Source organism: Myxine glutinosa, chromosome 6 (genome assembly GCF_964187855.1).
Source record: "Myxine glutinosa chromosome 6, kmMyxGlut1.1, whole genome shotgun sequence".
Classification (NCBI taxonomy): domain Eukaryota; kingdom Metazoa; phylum Chordata; class Myxini; order Myxiniformes; family Myxinidae; genus Myxine; species Myxine glutinosa.
The window spans coordinates 74,140,665-74,165,504 of record NC_136266.1 but is presented as its reverse complement, the minus strand read 5'-3'; the positions used below and the strand labels follow the sequence as shown (position 1 = coordinate 74,165,504).

At 40.8% G+C, this 24,840-nt stretch overlaps 1 protein-coding gene across 1 annotated transcript in view; it reads left to right on the top strand.

The window, feature by feature from the left end:
* The window catches only part of LOC137429979 (histone-lysine N-methyltransferase 2C), a 304,487-nt gene that overhangs the window by 75,705 nt on the left and 203,942 nt on the right, over positions 1 to 24,840 (top strand). The window contains exons 3-8 of the mRNA XM_068120407.2: positions 1,418 to 1,515; positions 3,246 to 3,360; positions 7,111 to 7,314; positions 8,054 to 8,214; positions 22,751 to 22,860; positions 23,437 to 23,599. Of these exons, the coding sequence (XP_067976508.2) occupies positions 1,418 to 1,515; positions 3,246 to 3,360; positions 7,111 to 7,314; positions 8,054 to 8,214; positions 22,751 to 22,860; positions 23,437 to 23,599 (851 nt within the window). The remainder of the gene's footprint in view (positions 1 to 1,417; positions 1,516 to 3,245; positions 3,361 to 7,110; positions 7,315 to 8,053; positions 8,215 to 22,750; positions 22,861 to 23,436; positions 23,600 to 24,840) is intronic.

The window sequence follows — 24,840 nt, the reverse complement described above, 5'->3', positions numbered from 1 at the left end:
TTAATTTTGCGAGAAAAGGCTGAGGGTTTCTTCTTCCTCTGATGCTCTCCATGATTTTCACCATTAAAATATAATTTAATCTCCCATCTATAATAATAGAAGTGTGTGTGTGTGTGTGTGTGTGTGTGTGTGTGTGTGTGTGTGTGTGTGTGTGTGTGTGTGTTTGTGTGTGTGTGTGTGTGTGTGTGTGTCTGTCCACAACTCCAAAACCATGAAATGTAGAGGCCCCACACTTTGCTTGCATACTTATCGACCTATAAGGGAGTACACAAATGAAAAATGGGAGTTTGGGTGTTTTGAAACACCCCCTGTGAAGGTTATTAAAGGGGCGCTCATAACTATAAAAAAAAGAAAAAAAAAAGCCTTGAAAACTATCTTGGTCAGCCCTCAGTCACAACGCTGGGTCCTTATGCCGCCATTTTGTTTTGGCCTATTGAAACGTGCCTTGGCTTTGGAAACACGATCTACTCTCACGGAATAATTAAAGCATACAATTGAAATCTGCATTCAAATTTGAGGATTGCATCCTGTCGACTAAATAAGTATCAAAATCTGGAGTGAAATCAGAAAAATGTAACAACATTCGTGATTCTTATAACCAAGTGTATTCATTTTATTTAAACAAGGCTGCCTTCCCTCATTCTGCTCTGTTAGGGTTAGTTTTTTTTTGAACATTTGAACCATAGTGGCAAGGATCCTAGTTTTGCTTGGACAAGGTGATATGTGAGAGATTTAATCATCATAGTTCAAGAACCTAACTCAGGGGAATTGTGCATTTAACAGCAGCAATAACAACAACATGGTATCAACATAAAGATGAACAAAACTTGATGAATTATGATTTCATATGGCATTTGCAATTTGTTTCTATCATTTGGACATCAAAAGTTGTCAAAGTTCACTTTATGGTCTTTATGGACACCCTGTAGTGCCGCAAGGACCTTATGGACACCCTGTATGTGCAGCAAGGACTTTTTGGACACTGTGCAGCAAGGACTTTTTGGACACTGTGCAGCAAGGACTTTATGAACACTGTATGTGCAGCAAGGACTTTATGGACACTCTGTATGTGCAGTAAGGACTTTATTGACACCCTCTATGTGCAGCAACGACTTTATGGGCACCTTGTATGTGCAGATAATCTTGCATTAAATAACTCTTGGATTACAGGAAGAATCAAAATTGATTGCGAGTTGTATAAGGGTGTAAATAAACTTGGAGAATATGAAAATAAATATGCAAAACAGCTGTTGATATCCAAACTATTAACTGACATAGCTGCAAACCTTTTGAAAATCCTGATCAAACGGTGTTCTTGATCCGACGACATGCATCTCGAAGGTGACTGACGATGAACTTATATTTGTGCGTAACTCTATAAACCAATGCTTATATCTGACCGATCCCGTGTGCACAGGGCACGTGTCAGTGGGCGACAGGACAGCACCAAAGATGGGGACCGCCCAGGCCGACGCGGATCTGCTGACACCGAAGAGAGCAAGGGTGAAGATTCTGGTACGGCGACATGACCAATAGTTTGCGCATTAGATTGATTTTAGTGTAGTTATCGTTTCCCCAATCATGTCCCGTTTGTGTGTCTGCGTATTTATACAATTTCGGTTTTGCTTTTTCGTCACAACTAGCTTTACCTGCAAAATATTCTGAATGTTTTTTTTCTTTTCTTTGCAATGTCATTTTAGTAAAGTCTCCCTTTTGTAGCCTGAAACAGATGTCACTAATGATCATCTTTAGATATTTTAAAATAAATTCTGACAACCTACAGAGTTGGCTGCAAAAGTTCCCGCTGATTTGGTGGCAATAGACCAGCAGTGGATGTCCAATGGGATGGTGCGGAAGTCGTGCACTTACTTTTGAGCCGACTATTCTGGGGTTGTTGACAGACCCGACTATAAGCTTTACATCACAAAGCACACCGTCCTTCCAATGGATGTTAAACTTAAGGTCCTGTCTGTCGGCATTGGTTAGTGGACCATGACGATCCTATGATGTCTTCTCCAAGAAGTAGGTGAGCTATTGTCGGTACCCCAAACTAATTATGAATTCCTGCCCAACCTTTAATCGAACCTCAGGCCTGGCCAGCCAGTTGGTGAAAGATTCGGACCACACACTTTCGCTGTCGACCCCACAAGAAGGTGGGAATGGTTGGGGTTGTCAAAGAAGTAGAAGTAAACCCACGGTGGTTTCAAAGGAGAAGTTTTCCATTCCAGAAATGAAACAGCCTTGTGCTGGGATGTGTTTTCAACCAGATTACGCTTTCCTTGGAATGGTTGTGCTTCTTTTTTGTGTCGCCCCCACCCCCTCACCTCGTAGTTAGTTGTTAGTTGTTGTTGTAATTGTGTTTGCACTGCCGCAGAAACTACCGTTTGGCTCTCTCAGCACACCACTCCATGGAAGATTTCTATCGCCAAAAAATATGCACTTGATGTTTTATTACAGGTAATGAATGTATTCCTGCTGGAAAGGATCAAAGTACATTGGCCTCACGGTCCCCGCATTTGAAGCGGGTCGCTGCTGAATACAAAATAACCCTTTATGCCTCCGTGACGGTGCACTGCCCAAAGCCTCGGTGGAGGCTTTCATTTGGTTCCGCCGAGGGTGCCGCATGCTGTTTGATGAAACTCTGTGCTGCTCTGCACTCTGCCATACATTTGTCGGTGGCATTTGAGGCAAAGTGGTTAATATTTGCCCCCATTTAAATGCACGATGATTCATGCTAAGGGATGTCTCCACAGGCTGCTCCCCCCACCCCCTACCCCGAGTACGAAAAATAAACTTTATTATCGCCTGCACCATCAATTGTGCAATGGGAACCACACTCTCACAGGTACCTAGGACAGTGGTGGCTTATTGGCAGGGACGCTGGACTGGCATTCCAAAGGTTGTGGGTTTAAATTTGGTCGAAGGCAGCAGTACAAAGGGTTTGCATTGTAACCTGGAAGTGTAGCTCGTCTCAGGAGATTTGCCAAGTCACTATTGGGTTGTTGGAAAAAATAACACCCAGCTGGGTCATTAACGACCATGGTGGGATATTCTGCTTGCCTCTTGCTTCTTGTCACACTGTGATTCACTCTTCTAATTCCCTTCCCTTGTTACAGGAGGTTCTCCTGAATAACCCTGTGTCCTAACCTCTTCCTGTACTTTCCACGTTGAAAGCAAAAATTGATGGCTTAGTTTTACTGGAGGACCTTATTAAGGACTTCTTAACAATCTTTTATGTTGTACAGATGTAAAAGAGAGCAGCTTACGGGAAGGGCACAAACCCACTGCCACCGGCACCACACGATCTACACCAAGGAACTCTCCACGAGAAGTGCCCGGAAACGAAGGACGGCAGAACAGGTAAACTGCTGTTCTTCCTGGGGTTTTGTTCAGTTATCTTACATTTTGGAAGCTGTTTAAACCTGAGAGTCATGGGTAAACAAATAAGCCAATGTAACATTTCTCTTTGTTTGGGAAATATTTGCGATCATCTTTTATTGAATGGTGAAAGAGTTTGGGTTGAAAGTAATCGACAACCTTGCGCATCTATAATTGTCAGTGTAGCAGCTTAATTTGTTTCGAATTGTCGTTGTTATGCAAAGATTAGAGATTCAATGTGGATGGTTTTTATTTGACTCCAATGTGGAAATGCAGTGTAATCTTTTTTTTTTTTGTACTTTAATATCCTGTCATTTTTGCATCAGCAGTTTGTTTCCAAGGCCACCCTTGTTTGTTGGTAACTTTGTACATTTTGTGCCTTTGATTTTAGCAATTTGCCATAAACTTATCCAGGTTCACATTTTCCTCTTTACATTTTGCCTTCGGGTCACTTGCTCAACACAACTGTCTCCAGGGTTCTAAATTTGTAAAGCAGCTTCCCAGAATATCTTCCCTTATTCCCACCCCCCTCCCACTTTCAAACTTCCCTCTCCTCCATCCTCAAATTTCTTGAGGCCGGGGGCCAATATAGTAACACCCATGTATAAGTAAAGGTCCCAAGTTGTTGGCCTGGTTGGTCAGTAAAAATTATTGGTGTGAAAATACCTTTGAAATCGAGCGATTTGTGATGCTCATCGATTACATTGGGCCAGAGCAATAATTGGTAGAACTCATAAGTCGATGAATGTCGCCTTTCTTTACAGGGAATCTCCTTAATTGCAGATCTAATGTGTACTCTAGGCCACTACCTGGATCAGCAACTTATGAAGAAAATACTGGAAAATGCTGAAGAAATGACAAAGCCAAGCTGTGACTGATCCAAATTATTTTTAGATGGTGTCAGAAATGACTTTTAGATTATGGCCAAATGGAGCCCCCAGCTCTGACTGCTTACTGATGAATTAACTAATGGGCTTCGCCCAGCTCCAGTGCTTGGGCCTTATTGGTGATGTCACAGTATGGGAGGGAAGTCTTGCTGTCCCTGTGCATTTATTCTGCTGTTACAGTAACAAATCCAGATGTAATGTGGGATTTCATCAAGGGTATGAGTAATGTCATATTAGAAAACAAGCACAAGCTGTTTGAGAAAGATCGACAGTCTGACTTTTCAGAACGTGCACGTTCTTCTCAAACGTTTGTGGCTGCCATTTGATAAGGATGAAAACATGGTTTTGTAAAATTTGAAATTATGGTGAGTAATTTGGCAGATAATAAACATTTTCTTTATAAAGCATCATTTCTGGCTTTCACACTTGCCTCTAAGTTGTCTAGCCTGGGTTTGAATACCAACTCAGCTATAAACTGCCATCCCGGTGTTTCGCAGGCAGGGTGATGTGTTTGCTGTGCCTCCGATGGATATTAAACAGGCGTCCCATCTGCCAGCATTAGTTTGTGGATGTTAAAGACCTCACGGTGTCCTTCAGAAAGAGTAATAGCACAGCAATATGGTGAAGTATTGGGCACTTTGACACAAAGCATGAAAATTGGCACGATCAATTGAATTAAAATTAAAATTGATCAATTGATTTGATCAAAGAAATTGGCATGAAGTCGTAGACACTAATGTCCTGAGCAATACCTGATTAAGGTCTTTTTTCAAAGATGACTGCTAAATCCAAGATGGCTGCCAACCTAATAGTGAAATCCAACGTAAATCTTTAAACCCAAATGATTGGATTCGTATTCATATGCCAATCCACGAGCCGTGATTCTCCTCTATAAAAAAGATTTTGCTCTGAAATTGTTATGTTTGGTCTTTAACACACTATTCTTGGCATAGTCATTTGCTCATAGTTCTTGTCTGGTATTGATAGTTTGTTGTTTAAGGCATTTCACCACAATCTTTAGGTTTTTGGAAATGCCACTATATCTTCCACGTAATATGTGAGTTATTGTCCCCCGTCGCACCGCGGAGCGAAAGGGGGACTATGGTTTTCCCCTCCGTCCGTGTGTCCGTCCGTCGGTGCGTGCGTGCGGGCGTACGTGCGTGCGTGCGTGCGTGCATGCGTGAGTAAGCGAAGGACCGAATTCTAATTTGGTGTGTGGGTGCAACCCACGTCAAAATCCAAGATGGCCACCACCATGTATGTCTGAACCTTGTGAGCGGAATATCTTGAAAAATAAGCGAAGTACCAACTTCTTATCTGGTGTGTGGGTGTATCTAGGCATAAGGAAGAACGCTGTTGAAAATTGGGTCGCCACGTCAAAATCCAAGATGGCCACCGCCATGTAGGTCTGAACCTTGTGAGCGGAATATCTTTTGAAAAATAAGCGAAGTACCAACTTCTAATCTGGTGTGTGGGTGTATCTAGGCATAAGGAAGAATGCTATTGAAAATTGGCTCGCCACATCAAAATCCAAGATGGCCACCACCATATATATGTCTGAACCTTGTGAGCGAAATATCTTGAACAATAAACGAACTACTAACTTCTAATCTGGTGTGTGGGTGTATCTACGCATAAGGAAGAACGCTATTGAAAATTGGGTCGCCACGTCAATATCCAAGATGGCCACCGCTATGTATGTCTGAACCTTGTGAGTGGAATATGTTGAAAAATAAGCGAAGTACCAACTTCTAATCTGGTGTGTGGGTGTATCTAGGCATAAGGAAGAACGCTATTGAAAATTGGGTCGCCACGTAAAAATCCAAGATGGCCGCCTTGCGTCTTCCACTTTGTCAACTCACATCACTTCACCGACGGGGGACCTAGGCGTAACGCTTGTTTAATTTTACTTGCCCTTGTAGATCGTATGGAAAAATATACGGCTCCTTCATTCGACAGTCATAATGTCTCATGACAACTCTGTCGACCAGTGGAATTATCTGTGGAACAGTAAGGTTAGGGGTTTTCCTTATAAAATTGAGCATCTTGGAAGAGCAAGGCAACAAGACAAAAGAGCAGGCAATCCACCAACAGTAGGGGCAGCATAGCAACATTTTTGGGAATGAAAGAATGAGAAAAGGGGAACAGGGGGACAAAAAAAATAGCAATGAAGATAGAAACAGCAGCATCTGGAATGGCACTCGGCAGAGCGCATACCTCCACCAGGCTGAACAGTTTACGTTTTGTATCCCACTGATCGGACGGATCTGCATCCAGACCTTTACCAAAATTTAATCGGCTTGTTCTTGTCACCTACTTAACTCATCCACCAAGTTTTGTCACAACCCGTCCCCAACTTTTTGAGATATCGTGCTGTACATAGTTTTGGTCCTATCTTTCAATGGTGAAGAATCACTTGTGAAATTATAATATCTGGATCTTTACCAAAATCGAAACATTTTCTCCTTGTCACACACCCAATCTGTCCACCAAGTTTTGTCCAAATCCGTCCATAACATTTTGAGATATCCCGCTCACTGACAGACACACAAACAGACGGGTGAAAACAGTAACAGTAACAGCAACAGGAGCAGACCTAAAGGAGGTCAATAAGCCAATAAGAAGCAGACCTGAAGTCCATGGAACATGGAAGTGGTCAGATGTTTTATTGTTTTATACATTTTCTGCTTTTCTGTTGCAATGAAAACATTCCTCCTTTCTTAAACATTTTGACATTCTCTTCTTTACTTACTCCTCTTCTTCTACAGCCTCCTTACCTTGACACAAAGTTTAAAAAATGTATTCTGCAACATTAACTTTAACACACCACCAATTTTTGTCATAGGAGCTCGGAAACAGACAGCGTGAAACTCTGTGCCTTTTGCAACTGCGGTGAGGAGGGTTACCTGGGACAGGGAGACCTGATGCACTGCAGCCCAACCCTGGGCTACACACACTCGTTTCGCAAGCCTTCTCCTTCCGGGAAACGAGATGCAGATGGAGCACAGGCTGGAAATGGCAGCTCTTTATTGCCGCACGCTTCCAAGAGGCATGTGTTGTGATTTATTTTGAATGCTCTTTGTCTGGTTTGGAATACAGAATCGAGTATTATTGATGTTGGTGTTTGTTAGCTCATTTGTTGTTTTCCGTTAAATACCCTTATTAGTCCCCAACCGGTGTACACCAGAGGGGACTTTGGGTTTGCACGCCGTTCCTCCGTCTGTCAGTCTGTCAGTCTGTCCGTCCGTCAGTCTGTCAGTCCGTCACGCAAAGAACAGCTTTCCGGACTTTTTTTTTCTAAACACATAATGCTAATGTTTTCAAACTTGGCACATGGTTTCCTCATGATAAGTTATAGAGCAAGTTCGAAGTTCACGACGTTTCGATCATTTTTGACAAAGTTATGGCACTTTGAACTTTGGTAATTTCCCAAACAGTTTTCCGGACTATAATTTGGAGTGCGGTAAGTCAAAGCTGTTAATATTCCTTGTTTTAACTCCGATTTACATTCTGTTTCCACTTTTAGTGAGAAGTAGGGGTCGTTGCAACCATTCACGAACTTTATTTGGTGCAAATCGGATAATTTTTAGCCGAGTTACCTCAGACCGTGAGTTGGTAATTATATAATTCACACTGCCGGTAGGGGACATGTATTGCAGCGCAATACTCAGAATGCTTGTTTTATAATAATATCCTCATTTTCATGTGCTTTCAACATGCATGTTTGATTTGCTGCATTGTAATATGAAAGCATGAGTGATAATCTGCAGGCCTGTTTTATCACACAGGGAATTGAAGCAGTCTTCTCGGTCCAATCAATTGCGTGACACTACTTTTGTGGGCAAGAACGCGACTTCGGACGGTATCTCCTCATCTCACGTCTGGGACGAGTTGAGTCATGTAGGATTGCCGGAGAGCGTGAATCCTCGCACCCTCTTCGATGCCACTGGTAAGTTAACGATACTGACTGTATGCACAAAAAGTGCTCATATGCTTACCTGATGTGTTGATCTTTTTCTCTCTCGCTCCTCTGTCTCTTCACCCTCTCTCTCCCCCTCCCTTTAACCCTCTCAGTCCCCACCATCTCTTTTTGTCCCCCGTTGCACTGCGGAGCGAAAGGGGGCTATGGTTTTCCCTCCATCCGTGTGTGCGTCCGTGCGTAAGCGAAGGACCAAATTCTAATTTGGCGTGTGGGTGCAACTGGGCATATGGAAGAACCCTATTGAAAATTAGGTCGCCATGTCCAAATCCAAGATGGCCGCCACCATATATATGTCTGAAACTTGTGAGCGAAATATCTTGAAAAATAAACGAACTACTAAATTCTAATCTGGTGTGTGGGTGTATCTACGCATAAGGAAGAACGCTATTGAAAATTGGGTCGCCACGTCAAAATCCAAGATGGCCGCCGCCATGTATGTCTGAACCTTGTGAGTCGAATATCTTGAAAAATAAGCGAAGTAGCAACTTCTAATCTGGTGTGTGGGTGTATCTTGGCATAAGGAAGTACGCCATTGAAAATTGGGTCGCCACGTCAAAATCCAAGATGGCCACCACCATATATATGTCAACCTTGTGAGCACAATATCTTGAAAAATAAACGAACTACTAACTTCTAATCTGGTGTGTGGGTGTATCTACGCATAAGGAAGAACGCTATTGAAAATTGGGTCGCCATGTCAAAATCCAAGATGGCCGCCTTGCGTCGTCCACTTTGTCAACTCGCATCACTTCACCGACGGGGGACCTAGGCGTAACGCTTGTCTCTCTTTACTCTCTCCTCCTCCCCCTTCCTATTCTCCTCTTCCTCCTCCTCTTCCTCCGCCCTTTCTTCCCCTCCTTCTTCCCCCCTTTTTCCCACCTAGCTACCTCCCCTTGTTCCCTCCTTTCTATCTTTCCCCCTTTCTTTCTTCCTCCTTTCCTTCTTCCACTTTTCCTTCTTCCCCTTTTCCTTCTACCCCCTTTCTTTCTTCCCCCGTTGTCCCCCCCCCCTTTCTTCCCCCCCCTTTCTTCCCCCCCCCTTTCTTCCCCCCCTCTTTCTCCCCCCCCCCTTTCTTCTACCAGTTTCTCCCCCCCCCCTTTCTTCTACCATTTTCTTCCACCACTTTCTTCCACCATTTCTCCCCCTCCCCCCATTTCTGTCCCCATTTCTCACTCCATCTATCACCCCATCTATCACCCCATTTCTCAACACTTTCTCCTCTTACTGCTTTCTCTCCTCTCTATGCCTTTTCTCCGAACTTGTCTTCTCCTCACTCTCTTCTCTTTCTCTATCTCCTCCTCTCTCTCTCTCTTTCTCCTCTTTCTCCTCTTTCTCCTCTTTCTCCTCTTTCTCCTCTTTCTCCTCTTTCGCCTCTTTTTCCTCTTTCTCCTCTTTCTCCTCTTTCTCCTCTTTCTCCTCTTTCTCCTCTTTCTCCTCTTTCTCCTCGTCGTCCTATTCTCATTCTTGAGGAATTCATTCTTGTCCCTCATTATATTCTCCTCTCACCCTTGATCTCCTCTCTCTCTCTCTCTCTCTCTCTCTCTCTCTCTCGTTCTCGTTCTCGTTCTCGTTCTCGTTCTCGTTCTCGTTCTCCCTCGTTCTCCTCTCTCCCTCTTTCTCGTTCTCCCCTCTCTCTCTCGTTCTCCTCTCTCTCTCTCGTTCTCCTCTCCCTCTCGTTCTCCTCTCTCTCGTTCTCCTCTCTCTCTCGTTCTCCTCTCTCTCTCGTTCTCCTCTCTCTCTCTCGTTCTCCTCTCTCTCTCTCGTTCTCCTCTCTCTCTCTCGTTGTCCTCTCTCTCTCGTTCTCCTCTCTCTCTCGTTCTCCTCTCTCTCTCTCTCGTTCTCCCCTCTCTCTCTCGTTCTCCTCTCTCGCTCTCTCTCTCGTTCTCCTCTCTCTCTCTCTCGTTCTCCTCTCTCTCTCTCGTTCTCCTCTCTCTCTCTCGTTCTCCTCTCTCTCTCTCTCGTTCTCCTCTCTCTCTCTCGTTCTCTCTCTCTCTCTCTCTCTCTCTCTCTCTCTCATTCTCCGCTCTCTCTCTCTCTCTCTCTCTCGTTCTCCTCTCTCTCTCTCGTTCTCCTCTCTCTCTCGTTCTCCTTTCTCTCTCTCGTTCTCCTCTCTCTCTCGTTCTCCTCTCTCTCTCTCGTTCTCCTCTCTCTCTCTCTCGTTCTCCTCTCTCTCTCGTTCTCCTCTCTCTCTCTCGTTCTCCTCTCTCTCTCTCTCGTTCTCCTCTCTCTCTCTCGTTCTCCTCTCTCTCTCTCTCGTTCTCCTCTCTCTCTCTCGTTCTCCTCTCTCTCTCTCTCGTTCTCCTCTCTCTCTCTCTCTCGTTCTCCTCTCTCTCTCTCTCTCTCGTTCTCCTCTCTCTCTCTCTCGTTCTCCTCTCTCTCTCTCGTTCTCCTCTCTCTCGTTCTCCTCTCTCTCTCTCGTTCTCCCCTCTCTCTCTCTCGTTCTCCTCTCTCTCTCTCGTTCTCCTCTCTCTCTCTCCTTCTCCTCTCTCTCGTTCTCCTCTCTCTCTCTCTCTCTCTCTCTCTCGTTCTCCTCTCTCTTTCTCTCTCTCTCTCTCTCTCGTTCTCCTCTCTCTCTCTCTCTCGTTCTCCTCTCTTTCTCGTTCTCCTCTCTCTCTCGTTCTCCTCTCTCTCTCGTTCTCCTCTCTCTCTCTCGTTCTCCTCTCTCTCTCTCGTTCTCCTCTCTCTCTCGTTCTCCTCTCTCTCTCGTTCTCCTCTCTCTCTCGTTCTCCTCTCTCTCTCGTTCTCCTCTCTCTCTCGTTCTCCCCTCTCTCTCGTTCTCCCCTCTCTCTCGTTCTCCCCTCTCTCTCGTTCTCCCCTCTCTCTCGTTCTCCCCTCTCTCTCGTTCTCCCCTCTCTCTCGTTCTCCCCTCTCTCTCGTTCTCCTCTCTCTCTCGTTCTCCTCTCTCTCTCGTTCTCCTCTCTCTCTCTCGTTCTCCTCTCTCTCTCGTTCTCCTCTCTCTCTCGTTCTCCTCTCTCTCTCGTTCTCCTCTCTCTCTCGTTCTCCTCTCTCTCTCGTTCTCCTCTCTCTCTCTCTCTCTCGTTCTCCTCTCTCTCTCTCTCGTTCTCCTCTCTCTCGTTCTCCTCTCTCTCTCTCGTTCTCCTCTCTCTCTCTCGTTCTCCTCTCTCTCTCTCGTTCTCCTCTCTCTCTCTCCTTCTCCTCTCTCTCGTTCTCCTCTCTCTCTCTCTCTCTCGTTCTCCTCTCTCTTTCTCTCTCGTTCTCCTCTCTCTCTCTCGTTCTCCTCTCTCTCTCTCGTTCTCCTCTCTTTCTCGTTCTCCTCTCTCTCTCGTTCTCCTCTCTCGTTCTCCTCTCTCTCTCGTTCTCCTCTCTCTCTCGTTCTCCTCTCTCTCTCATTCTCCTCTCTCTCTCGTTCTCCTCTCTCTCTCGTTCTCCTCTCTCTCTCTCGTTCTCCTCTCTCTCTCTCGTTCTCCTCTCTCTCTCGTTCTCCTCTCTCTCTCATTCTCCTCTCTCTCTCGTTCTCCTCTCTCTCTCGTTCTCCTCTCTCTCTCGTTCTCCCCTCTCTCTCGTTCTCCCCTCTCTCTCGTTCTCCCCTCTCTCTCGTTCTCCCCTCTCTCTCGTTCTCCTCTCTCTCTCGTTCTCCTCTCTCTCTCTCGTTCTCCTCTCTCTCTCGTTCTCCTCTCTCTCTCGTTCTCCTCTCTCTCTCGTTCTCCTCTCTCTCTCGTTCTCCTCTCTCTCTCGTTCTCCTCTCTCTCTCTCTCTCTCTCTCGTTCTCCTCTCTCTCTCTCTCTCGTTCTCCTCTCTCTCTCTCGTTCTCCTCTCTCTCTCGTTCTCCTCTCTCTCTCTCTCTCGTTCTCCTCTCTCTCTCTCTCGTTCTCCTACTCTCTCTTGTTCTCCTCTCTCTCTTGTTCTCCTCTCTCTCTCGTTCTCCTCTCTCTCTCTCTCGTTCTCCTCTCTCTCTCTCTCGTTCTCCTCTCTCTCTCGTTCTCCTCTCTCTCTCGTTCTCCTCTCTCTCTCGTTCTCCTCTCTCTCTCGTTCTCCTCTCTCTCTCGTTCTCCTCTCTCTCTCTCGTTCTCCTCTCTCTCTTGTTCTGCTCTCTCTTTTGCTCTCCCCTTGCTCTCCCCTTGCTCTCCTCTCATTCTCCTCTCCCCCCCCCCCTCTCTCCTCTTTCTCTCCTCTCTTCCTCCCCTCTCTCTCACCTCTTTCTCTTCTCTCTCCTCTTTCTCCTCTCTTCTCTTCCTCCTCTCTCCTCTCTCTCCTCTCCCCCTTCCTCTTGCTCACCTCTTTCTCCTCTCGCATCTTGCTCTCTCCCTTTTTATTTTTTTTAAAATCTTGTTTATACAGCATGCCACCCAGGTGGGTCTTTTGTTTATTTTGATGCAAAGTTTGTAAATGGTCCCCAACTTTTAAAGTATTTTTTTTAATTTCATTTTTTTAATGCTTCCACCCCGAATGTGGCCAGAAGCATTATGTTTCAGCATCCTCCTCCAGTGCTGCATGAGCAGCAGCACGGGATTCTTGGGAAAGACTAGTATCTCTCAGAAACTCGAGGTTCTCCCTCGTCATCAGCCAGGCAGGGCACGAGCCTCTCCTGCACCAGCTGACTCATGACTCATGAGCGCCTCATACATAAGCCTCAAGCAACGCAGCCCCCTTTTGTAATGCTTGCCTTTCAGCCAAAATAATGTGTTAATTCATGATCATATGTTCTCCCATTTAAAAGTTGCATTTTCGCTCTACTGGATGGTGGCCATCTTGGATTTCTGGGTCAAAATAATGTCATAACGTCAAACTAATGTCAGATTCGGAATCCTCGTGGTCAAATTACCCAAAAAAGTGTCTTTGTACGTGATTCTAGGTGTTCTGGTTCAAAACTTAATTTTTCAAGATAGTGCCGGCGGTCATCTTGGATTCGGGCCTCTGGCGAAAAATGCCGGGATTTTTGGGAGGGACAGAGAGGCTATTTTTGTTATAAAATGTCAATAGAAGTCAAATCAATCGTCAAACCTTACTGGCCAGAAAATGGTCACGGAATTGAAGTTTTGGACCTAACTATGAGCAAGTCCTTTGTCAAAAACGGTATTTTTTGTTTTTTGAATAATCAATTAATTGAGGAGTTATTTAATTATTAGCGATTAATTAAGTACTTATTTAATTAATCAAATTTCCTTTCTCTTCTGACCATTAACTCAGGCACATTTTGAGTTAGAAAGCTGATATTTGGACATGCCAATGACCAGGTGATTTGGCTGCAAAGGATATTTTTGATTTATTAATTAATCAATCGATTAATTATTTAATTATTCGATTAATGACTAAATTTTTTTTTATTTTAAAGTTACAGATTCCGATGAAATGGTGGTGGTTCATGTGTTCTCTGACCGAATTGATTAATAATTTAATTTTTTTATGATTATTATTTATTTATTTTCATTATGAATCATTTATTTATTTTCTTTCTCATTTGGCCAATATCTCAGGCACCTTTTGAGCTCGGAAGCTAATATTTGGACATGAGTGACCAAGTGATGTGGCTATCGAGGATATTTTTGATTTATTGATCAATCAATTAATCAATTAATCGATTAATTATTTAATTATTCGATTAATTACTAATTTTTTTTTTTTTTTTCAGTTACAGATTCTGATGAAATGGTGGTGGTTTATGTGTTCTGTGACCGAATTCATTACTAATTTAATTTTTTAATTATTATTATTTATTTATTTTCAATATTAATCATTTATTTATTTTCTTTCTTATTTGCCCAATATCTCAGGCACCTTTTGAGCTGGGAAGCTAATATTTGGACCTGACAGTGACCAAGTGATGTGGCTATCAAGGATATTTTTGATTTATTGATTAATCATTTAATCGATTAATTATTTATTGATTAATTGATTAATTATTGATTAATCAATCAATTATTTAATTTTTTATTTATGACTTATTTAATTAAATTCCTAAAAGATACATCTTCGGATGAAGCACTTGTGGTTTAGTTATGCTTTTAGCCAATTGATTAAGAAAATATTTTGTGATAATCTTTTATTGATTTTAATTATACAATTAATCAATCAATTAGCGTACACCTCTCCCTCCCAATGCAGCCTCCATGAGGTGCACTGCGGTATTGCCGGGCGCCGGAGGCGCCCCGGCAATGACGCGCTGTGGGATATTTAATTATTTGGCATGGGGGCGGTGTACTTTGAATGTATCTGTACTTGTTTGTTTTCTTTCTTGTTTGTTTGTTTGTTTGTCCGGGCGATATCTCAGCCATCCTTTGAGCTAGGAAGCTGAAATTTTGGGACAATGGTGAGCAAGTCCTTTTTCAAAAACAGTATTTTTTGTTTTTTAATTAATTAATTAATTGAGGAGTTATTTAATTATTAGCGATTAGTTAAGTACCTATTTAATTAATCAAATTTCCTTTCTCTTCTGACCATTAACTCAGGCACCTTTTGAGTTAGGAAGCTGATATTTGGACATGCCAATGACCAGGTGATTTGGCTGCAAAGACTATTGTTGATTTATTAATTAATCAATTAATCAATTAATCGATTAATTATTTAATTATTCGATTAATGTCAAATTTTTTTTTTTTTTTTAAGTTAGATTCTGATGAAATGGTGGTGGTTTGTGTTCTGTGACCGAATTGATGAATAACTTAATTTTTTCATGATTATTTATTTATTTTCCTCATTAATCATTTATTTATTTTCTTTCTCATTTGGCCAATATCTCAGGCACCTTTTGAGCTGGGAAGCTAATATTTGGACATGACAGTGACAGCTATCAAGGATATTTTTGATTTATTGATTAATCATTTAATCGATTAATTATTTATTGCTTAATTGATTAATTATTTATTGATTAATCAATTAATTATTTAATTTTTTATTAATGAGTTATTTAATTAAATTTCTAAAAGATACATCTTCGGATGAAGCACTAGTGGTTTAGTTATGCTATTAGCCAATTGATTAAGTAAATATTTTGTGATAATCTTTTATTGATTTTAATTATACATTTAATCAATCAATTAGTGTACACCTCTCCCTCCCAATGCAGCGTCAGAGCTGCACTGCGGTATTGCCGGGCGCCGGAGGCACTCCGGCAATGCCGCGCTTAAGGATATTTCCTTATTTGGCATGGGGGCCGGGTACTTTGAATGTATGTGTACTTGTTTGTTTGTTTGTCCGGGCGATATCTCAGCCATCCTTTGAGCGAGGAAGCTGAAATTTCGGCACAATAGTGAGCAAGTGCTTTCTCAAAAACGTTATTTTTTGTTTTTTGATGAATCAATTAATTGAGGAGTTATTTAATTATTAGCGATTGATGAAGTACTTATTTAATTAATCATATTTCCTTTCTCTTCTGACCATTAACTCAGTAATTACTCAGTAATTGGGTCGCCACCGCCATGTATGTCTGAACCTTTTGATTTCCTAACTCAAAAGCCACCTTTTGAGTTAGGAAGCTTATATTTGGACATGCCAATGACCAGGTGATTTGGCTGCAAAGGCTATTTTTGATTTATTAATTAATGAATTAATCGATTAATTATTTAATTATTCGATGAATTACTAAGAATTTTTTTTTTTCAGTTACAGTTTCTGATGAAGTGGTGGTGGTTTATGTGTTCTGTGACCGAATTGATTAATAATTTAATTTTTTAATGATTATTATTTATTTATTTTCATTATTAATCATTCATTTATTTTCTTTCTCATTTGGCCAATATCTCAGGCACCTTTTGAGCTGGGAAGCTAATATTTTGACATGACAGTGACCAATTGATGTGGCTATCAAGGATATTTTTGATTTCTTGATTAATCATTTAATCGATTATTTATTTAATGATTAATGAATTAATTATATAATTTTTTATTAATGACTTATTTAATTATATTTCTAAAGATACATCTTCGGATGAAGCAGGAGTGGTTTAGTTATGCTATTAGCCAATTGATTAAGAAAATATTTTGTGACAATCTTTTATTGATTTTAATTATACAATTAATCAATCAATTAGTGTACACCTCTCCCTCCCAATGCAACCTCGATGAGCTGCACTGCAGTATTGCCAGGCGCCCCGGCAATGCCGCGCTGTAGCATATTTAATTATTTGGCATGGGAGCGGTGTACTTTGAATGTATCTGTACTTGTCAATTAATCGATTAATTATTTAATTATTCGATTAATTTTTTTTTTTTTTTTTTTTCAGTTACAGATTCTGATGAAATGGCGGTAGTTTATGTGTTCTATGACCGAATTGATTAATAATTTAATTTTTTAATGATTATTATTTATTTATTTTCATTATTAATCATTTATTTATTTTCTTTCTCATTTGGCCAATATCTCAGGCACCTTTTGAGCTCGGAAGCTAATATTTGGACATGAGTGACCAAGTGATGTGGCTATCGAGGATATTTTTGATTTATTGATTAATCAATTAATAAATTAATCGATTAATTATTTAATTATTCGATGAATTACAAAAAAAAAAGAAAAGAAATTCAGTCACAGATTCTGATGAAATGGTGGTGGTTTTTGTGTTCTGTGACCGAATTGATTAATAATTTACTTTTTAAATGATAATTATGTATTTATTTTCATCATTAATCATTTATTTATTTTCTTTCTCATTTGGCCAATATCTCAGGCACCTTTTGAGCTGGGAAGCTAATATTTGGACATGACAGTGACCAAGTGATGTGGCTATCAAGGATATTTTTGTACACCGCTCCTTTCCTATGCTATCTCCAGGCATTGCAAAACGTCATTGCCGGGCACCGAAGGGGGCTCGGCAGTGACGCACGCTGAAAGGGAGTACTCAGTTTTCACTGGTTGTTTGTTTTCTTTTTCTTGTTTGTTTGTCTGGGCGATACCTCAGCCATCCTTTGAGCTAGGAAGCTGAAATTTCGGCACAATAGTGAGCAAGTCCTTTATCAAAAAGGTATTTTTGTTTTTTGATTAATCAATTAATTGAGGAGTTATTTAATTATTAGCGATTAATTAAGTACTTTTTAAATTAATCAAATTTCCTTTCTCTTCTGACCATTAACTCAGGCACCTTTTGAGTTAGGAAGCTGATATTTGGACATGCCAATGAGCAGGTGATTTGGCTGCAAAGGCTATTTTTGATTTATTAATTAATCAATTAATCGATTAATTATTTACTTATTCGATTAATTACTAATTTTGTTTTTATTTTAAAGTTACAGATTCCGATGAAATGGTGGTGGTTTATGTGTTCTCTGACCGAATTGATTAATAATTTAATTTTTTAATGATTATTATTTATTTATTTTCATTATTCATCATTTATTTATTTTCTTTCTCATTTGGCCAATATCTCAGGCACCTTTTGAGCTGGGAAGCTAATATTTGGACATGAGTGACCAAGTGATGTGGCTATCAAGGATATTTTTGATTTATTGATTTATCAATTAATGGATTAATTATTTAATTATTTGATTCTTTACTTAATTATTGTTTTAAATTTAAATTACAGATTCGGGTGAAACGGTGGTGGTTTAGGTATTCTATTAGCCAATTGATTAATTATTTAATTATTTAATGATTATTATTTATTTATTTTCATTATTAATCATTGATTTATTTGTTTCCTTGTTTGTTTGTTTTCTAGTTTTCTTGTTTGTTTGTCCGGGCGATATCTCAGCCATCCTTTGAGCGAGGAAGCTGAAATTTCGACACAATAGTCAGCAAGTACTTTGTCAAAAATGATATATATATATTTTTATTAATTAATTAATTGTTTTATTACTTGATTATTATCGATTAATTAAGTGCTTATTTATTTCCTTTCTCTTCTGGCCAATATCTCGGGCACCTTTTGAGCTGAGAAGCTGATATTTGGACACGACAATGACCAAGTGATTTGGCTGCAAAGGCTATTTTTGATTTATTGATTAATCAATTAATTGATTAATTATTTAATTATTCCATCAATGACTCAATTTTTTTTAAAGTTACAGATACGGATGAAACGGTGGTGATTTCGGTATTGTTTTAGCTAATTGATGAATAATTTCATTATTTTACCATTCTTTTTTATTTTATTTTATTATTAATCAAATTTTTTTTTCTTTCTCATCTGGGTAATATCTCGGGCACCTTTTGAGCTAGGAAGCTGATATTCGGACGCACATGGACCAAGTGATGTGGCTATAAAGGATATTTTTGATTTATTGATTTATCAATCGATTTATTATTTATTGATTCATCAAATAATTTTTTTTTTTTGATTAATTTTCAAAAAGCTACAGCTTCGGATGAAAAACTGGTGGTTTTGTTATGCTATTATCCAATTGATTAAGAAATTATTTTGTGATTATTGTTTATTGATTTTAATTATGCAATTAATCGATTACTGTACACCTCTCCCTCCCAATACCATCTCTATGTGCTGCAATAGCTGTATCGCCCCGGCAATGCCGCGCTAGAGGATGTTATTTATTTATTTGGTTTGGGGGCAGAGTACTTTGAATATATCTGTAGTTGTTAAATAATTATTTCTCGGAAACCACTGAGTGGAAAAATTTGAAACTTGGCTCATTGTCAAGTACTCGCAATGCGGAATAAAAGTGTGATAATGATGACATCATCAGTGAAGTGGGATATCAGCCATAAATGTTTTAATTGAATGCCAAAAATCTAAAATTGCATGCATATGATATAATGACCCATTTGTATTGGAATATTAAATTTATGACCATCGGTCATGAGAGCTTATGGATTGGGTTTCTCCCATCCGTTCATCTGCAACCATATCTCAGAGATGTATGGATTGATTTTGTTCATACTTTGCAGAAAGGCAATACATGATTGTGCACATTTGCACATCATTTTGCGTCATGATGCAATCGAAGATGGCCAACTGGTGGTAATTTTAGTTCTAAAAAACTCAATGTTGAACACATCCTGAACCATTTCTCGGACATGCATTTATCGATGTTGTTCAAACTTGGCATACAGATAATGAATGATGACTTACTTATGCACATAATTTATTTTCAAGATTTCGATTGAATGTTTGAACACGAATCAGAACAGGATCGGAAAGCAAACCTGTAGTTTTGCAGTACTTTGTCTTTGAATTAGTCCCGAATGCGCATGCTCAGAGAGAAGGGACATATTTTTAAAGTGGTGAAGCCACTTCAATATTTGGGCGTCCATCCATCTGTATTCGGCCGTTTTGGCCGTCCATGTCCTTCCTTCCATCTCTCCATCCGTCTGTCAATAATCATGAAGAACCTTTCTAACCCACCGTGTTTAATTGTAAAGGGTTCCAAAGTGTAATTCTAGAGGTTTCTAAAGGGTAATTTTAAAGGCTTCGAAAGGGTAATTCTAAAGGGTTTCTTTTGTTTCTTGGATTTGCCTATTTCATATTAAAAATGCCAAACTGAAGCACTTCCTTTGGACATTGGTGTGACTTATTTTACTCTGTCTTCCTGTGGCACTCACACAAAATTGAATATCATTCCAAGCAGAAAACGTACTGTTTTTCAGGACATCATTGAGGACACAAACAACAGGCATGAATAACTTATGTAGCGTGTTCAATAAGGTGTAAAAGACACTACTTCAACAGCGGTAAACTTCCAAATTCTTCTTTTTTTTTTTCTCCAACCCTCAAAATCCTTGTTTTATTTCAATTGAATTATATGCTTCAACTCTGTAGAACAAAAATCGACTTATTGGCACTTTCAAAATCCCCTCGTTTAGCAGTGCTTAGACAAAATATTGTGGCATTTTATATGATCTCAACCAATCAAATTTGCTAATCGTAGATCCCACCAATGTCATTTTTTTCTCAAAAACTGCACGGATTCTGCACCATGTCCTTTTAGCTTCTGTCAGTATGGAAATCTACAGTATTGCTCTCTGCTGTTGAGCTTCTCCATGAGCTTCATCATCTTTACTTAAAAATAACAAGGTGCATTAAGAAATCTTCACCAAAACGTCTCTCGACCCTGCCATATTCATCAGTATATAATCAAGTCAGAATCTCACTTCGTCTGTAAAGAAGAATGTTCACAACCATCTGAATTGGCTGAATGCACGGGCCAAGCTTTGTAGTTTGCTTAAGGCTTGATGTAGACACCTGAGGCAGAATGAGAGTCGTGGTTGGAATTTCAGAATCTGTTCTCTCCGGTTTGTAGAAATTGGTGGAATCGTTCCTCATTTTAGTTGGTTGTGCGCCATTTTTGTCCGAAAATACACGGCATTTAGTACTCTTTTTATATGGAGGTGGCACGTTTTGGTGGGCTGGCATCACGTGTCGACCAGACCAGGAGGGGCTGGTAGATTGCCCTCTCCTTTAGGGTCAATGCCATATATTTGGCGTTTGTGGAGTGTAAATCAAATGGGCTGATTATTTTCCATTTTTGTCCCCCGTCGCACAGCGGAGCGAAAGGGGGACTATGGCTTTCCCCTCCGTCCGTGTGTCCGGGCGTGCATGCGTGCGGGCGTGCGTGCGTGCGTGCGTAAGCGAAGAACCGCATTCGAATTTGGTGTGTGGGTGCAACCCACGTCAAAATCCAAGATGGCCACCGCCATGTATGTCTGATGCCATGTATGTCTGAACCTTGTAACCTGCATATCTTGAAAAATAAGCGAAGTACCAACTTCTAATCTGGTGTGTGGGTGTATCTAGGCATAAGGAAGAACGCCATTGAAAATTGGGTCGCCACGTCAAAATCCAAGATAGCCGCCCCCATGTATGTCTGAACCTTGTGAGATGAATATCTTGAAAAATAAGCGAAGTACCAACTTCTAATTTGGTGTGTGGGTGTATCTCGGCATAAGGCCAAACGCTATTGAAAATTGGGTCGCCACGTCAAAATCCAAGATGGCCGCCACCACATATATATGTCTGAAACTTGTGAGCGAAATATCTTGAACAATAAGCGAAGTACCAACGTCTAATCTGGTGTGTGGTTGTATCTATTGGGTCGCCACGTCAAAATCCAAGATGGCCGCCGCCATGTATGTCCGAACCTTGTGAGATGAATATCTTGAAAAATAAGCGAATTGCCAACTTCTAATTTGGTGTGTGGGTGTATCTCGCCATAAGGAAGAACTCTATTGAAAATTGGGTCGCCACGTCAAAATCCAAGATGGCCGCCACCATATATATGTCTTTTAGCTCTTTCACGAGCCTCGATTCAGTATACAAAAAAAAACCAAAAAAAAAAAAACCATGTGAGCGAAATATCTTGAAAAATAAGCAAAGTACCAACTTCTAATCTGGTGTGTGGGTGTATCTAGGCATAAGGAAGAACGCTATTGAAAATTGGGTCGCCACGTCAAAATCCAAGATGGCCGCCACCATATATATGTCTGAACCTTGTGAGCGAAATATCTCGAAAAATAAGCGAAGTACCAACTTCTAATCTGGTGTGTGGGTGTATCTAGGCACACGGAAGAACGCTGTTTAAAATTGGGTCGCCACGTCAAAATCCAAGATGGCCGCCGCCATGTATGTCTGAATCTTGTGAGATGAATATCTTGAAAGATAAGCGAAGTACCAACTTCTAATTTGGTGTGTGGGTGTATCTCGGCATAAGGACGACCGCTATTGTAAATTGAGTCGCCACGTCAAAATCCAAGATGGCCGCCACCATATATATGTCTGAACCTTGTGAGCGAAATATCTTGAAAAATAAGCGAAGTACCTTCTGGTGTGTGGATGTATCTAGGCATAAGGAAGAACGCTATTGAAAATTGGGTCGCCACGTCAAAATCCAAGATGGCCACCTCCATGTATGTCTGAACCTTGTGAGCGAAATATCATATCATAGCATGTTTTCTGCGTGTTCCACTTTGTCAACTCACATCACTTCCCCGACGGGGGACCTAGGCGTAACGCTTGTTTCTTCAGTCATTCCGAGATAAATCGATATTGAAGTACGAGAGGAAGCTATATCAATTACTGTAGTTAGCAAAACTGTCAGTCAGTCAGTCAGCACAATAGTGGTGTTATTTCTTCTCTGACTCACAAGGCATCACTACCTTCGGTACTTCCAGGGGCATGAATATTAACGAGCTGTTTTGTGCATATTCTTTCAAGTACTTTGTGGGACAACCTTTTGGAAAAATGAGGATTGTAAATTATTGTTTTTCAAAATGTTTGGTATCACATAGAGCTACAGTATTTAACACAAGCTACAGCATCATTCCGTCTTAAACCATAGATACGTCGATTTTGAATACTGTATAAGTCGAGGCCTGGACTTCCGGAAAAAAGTATCGAGTTGTATGCCAAAAAATACAGTAATTAACATCTGCGTTTTTGCTGACCATCCAATAGCAAGATGACAATTCACTTGGAACATGCTTGATTTCTATCAGCTTGGAATAATAATTTAGTAATGCCTTTCAACCAGATATGAATCCTCAACCTTTTGGATGTTGGCCTATTGCTGTCATCATCGCCACTACACCACTCCCCAAAGGCCACACCATCCATTCATCAAATGCTGTAGTTCTTCACTCGATGTATGTTATTTGTCCATCCAGGATACTGCTGGGCTCATCACTGCTGTGCGGCATGGTCGGAGGGTGTGTGCATGGCCGAGGATGAGTCACTGTTGAACGTGGATAAAGCTGTCGTTTGTGGGCTGTCCCAGGTACATATCCTCCAAATTGCCAACCTGGGCTGGAACCAAAATTGGTGCATAAAGATTGTGTTCCATTTATTTTGTATGACTTGACTTAAAAAAAAAAATCGTCATTTTGAACTTTCCAAATCAGAAATTATTGTGTACCTTTTGTAAGACCTTTTGGAAACCTTTTGTAAGACCAATTTTGTGTTGATTTTTCCAAGAGCCTTTGTCGTAAATGAAGTGTTTTTAAACCTTTTGGAATAGGTGCTCTACTCTGTTGGAGTTGGTTTACCCAGGTATTGTACAACAGGTTAAATGAGGTTTCGGTGATTTGGTAATTGATGTGGAGATATCTTACTCAAGTTCGTCCAAAAGCCCTTTTCCATCCTGTGCCTTAGTTTGGTTCTATTTATTTGATTTGTGTACTGAAAGTTTAAGGAATTGTGGTTTCGGTAATCCTTTTGACAGAGTTGCTTTTAAATTTTTTAAATTTATTTTGGGCAGGGAATCGGAGGTTTAAATAGCTTTGGGTGTTTTTGCACATTCATGAAAGGCCGACAGTTCTCTGTCCTGATTGCTACACTTTTGTTGTGTTGACAGCGATGTTCCTATTGCCAACGTTTGGGAGCGACCATAAAGTGCGTGCAGGAGAACTGCCGGAGTTTTTACCACTACCCTTGCGCTGCCGGAGCCGGGGCATTCCAAGACATCCAGTCATTGACGCTGTTCTGCCCAGACCATTTGAACCAGGCTAGTGATCTTGGTACGTCATGGAGGTTGTAGCATTCTTATGATGTGAGATTTTATTATTGTTTTTGGCAACCTTTTGCACTTTTAGCTTTAAAAGGCCAACGTTGAAATCCTCGTCTGATGATCTGGATGATTATTTTGTGGTTGATCATGCTTTATCAGACTGTTTACATTCATGGGAGATGTACCACATTGTGAGTGCAGGTTGGTGGAAACCCTCTCATTTACCTTTATGCCTCATACATCCCACTTCCTCCCCTCTTCTCTTTTCCTTTAACTCATTGACCATCGTTCTGTCTCTTCTTTTTTTCTTTTTTGTTTTCTTTCTTTATTTCTCTCTGTCATTCGATCACCTTCTCTCTCCTTTTCTCTCATTCTTTCTCACCTTTTCTCTCTCCACCAAAATAATGTCTTTGCATTTGTTGTAAGTTTCATAAGTTTTTAGAATCGTTTGGCTGAGCAGGTGATTCCATAAATGTAATAATTGATTGCATGGATTCTTGGACCTTTTCTAGATGAAGTGGGGTAGTGGTCGGGAGGCATGTTCACAAATGGTGTGAGAGTTTAAATGTATCAATTTATCATCGACGGTGTGGGGGCTATAGCCCCCATCCTAATCCCTGCTAAGACCCATCGATGGAACTGTGCCTGCTTTATTACAATCTTCCTGCCCCCACCCCACCCCCATTTTTCTACATTAATTTTTCATATTTCCATCGGCTGTAAGTGATTTCAGCAAATGTATTCTTTAATGCTTATTTGAATGAATTATTTTGCTTATTACAGTTTAACCTTTAGTTTGAAGCTTGGGTGGTGGATTTAACCTTTCACTCACCTCCCCCGATTTCCCCCCCCCCCCGCCCCCCCACCCCACTCACTCCTCCCTTCCTCCAAACATAAACTTGCCCCAAGGTTTTGTTGTCATTCTGTGCTCCTTGTGCTTGAAACTTCCAAACCTGCCCAGTATGGTTTTACTTTACTGAAATTATTTTCAATGCATATACCAGAACAGCACTATGAAGAGCACATTCCTTCGTTGGGCTGAACAGTTTACGTTTTGTATCCCACTGAAAGGCTGAATGTGCATCTGGGTAATAATTTTGTTTTGTTGATATTTCTTGAAGATTGTACAACACTGACAAGTTTGTATGCCTTTTTAATGTATGTTTTCCACACCGACTTCTTCGTTGCACGTCATAGCTAGAGAGAGCGTTGTTAGGAACCTATTCGTGAACATCTGGTAACATAACATGA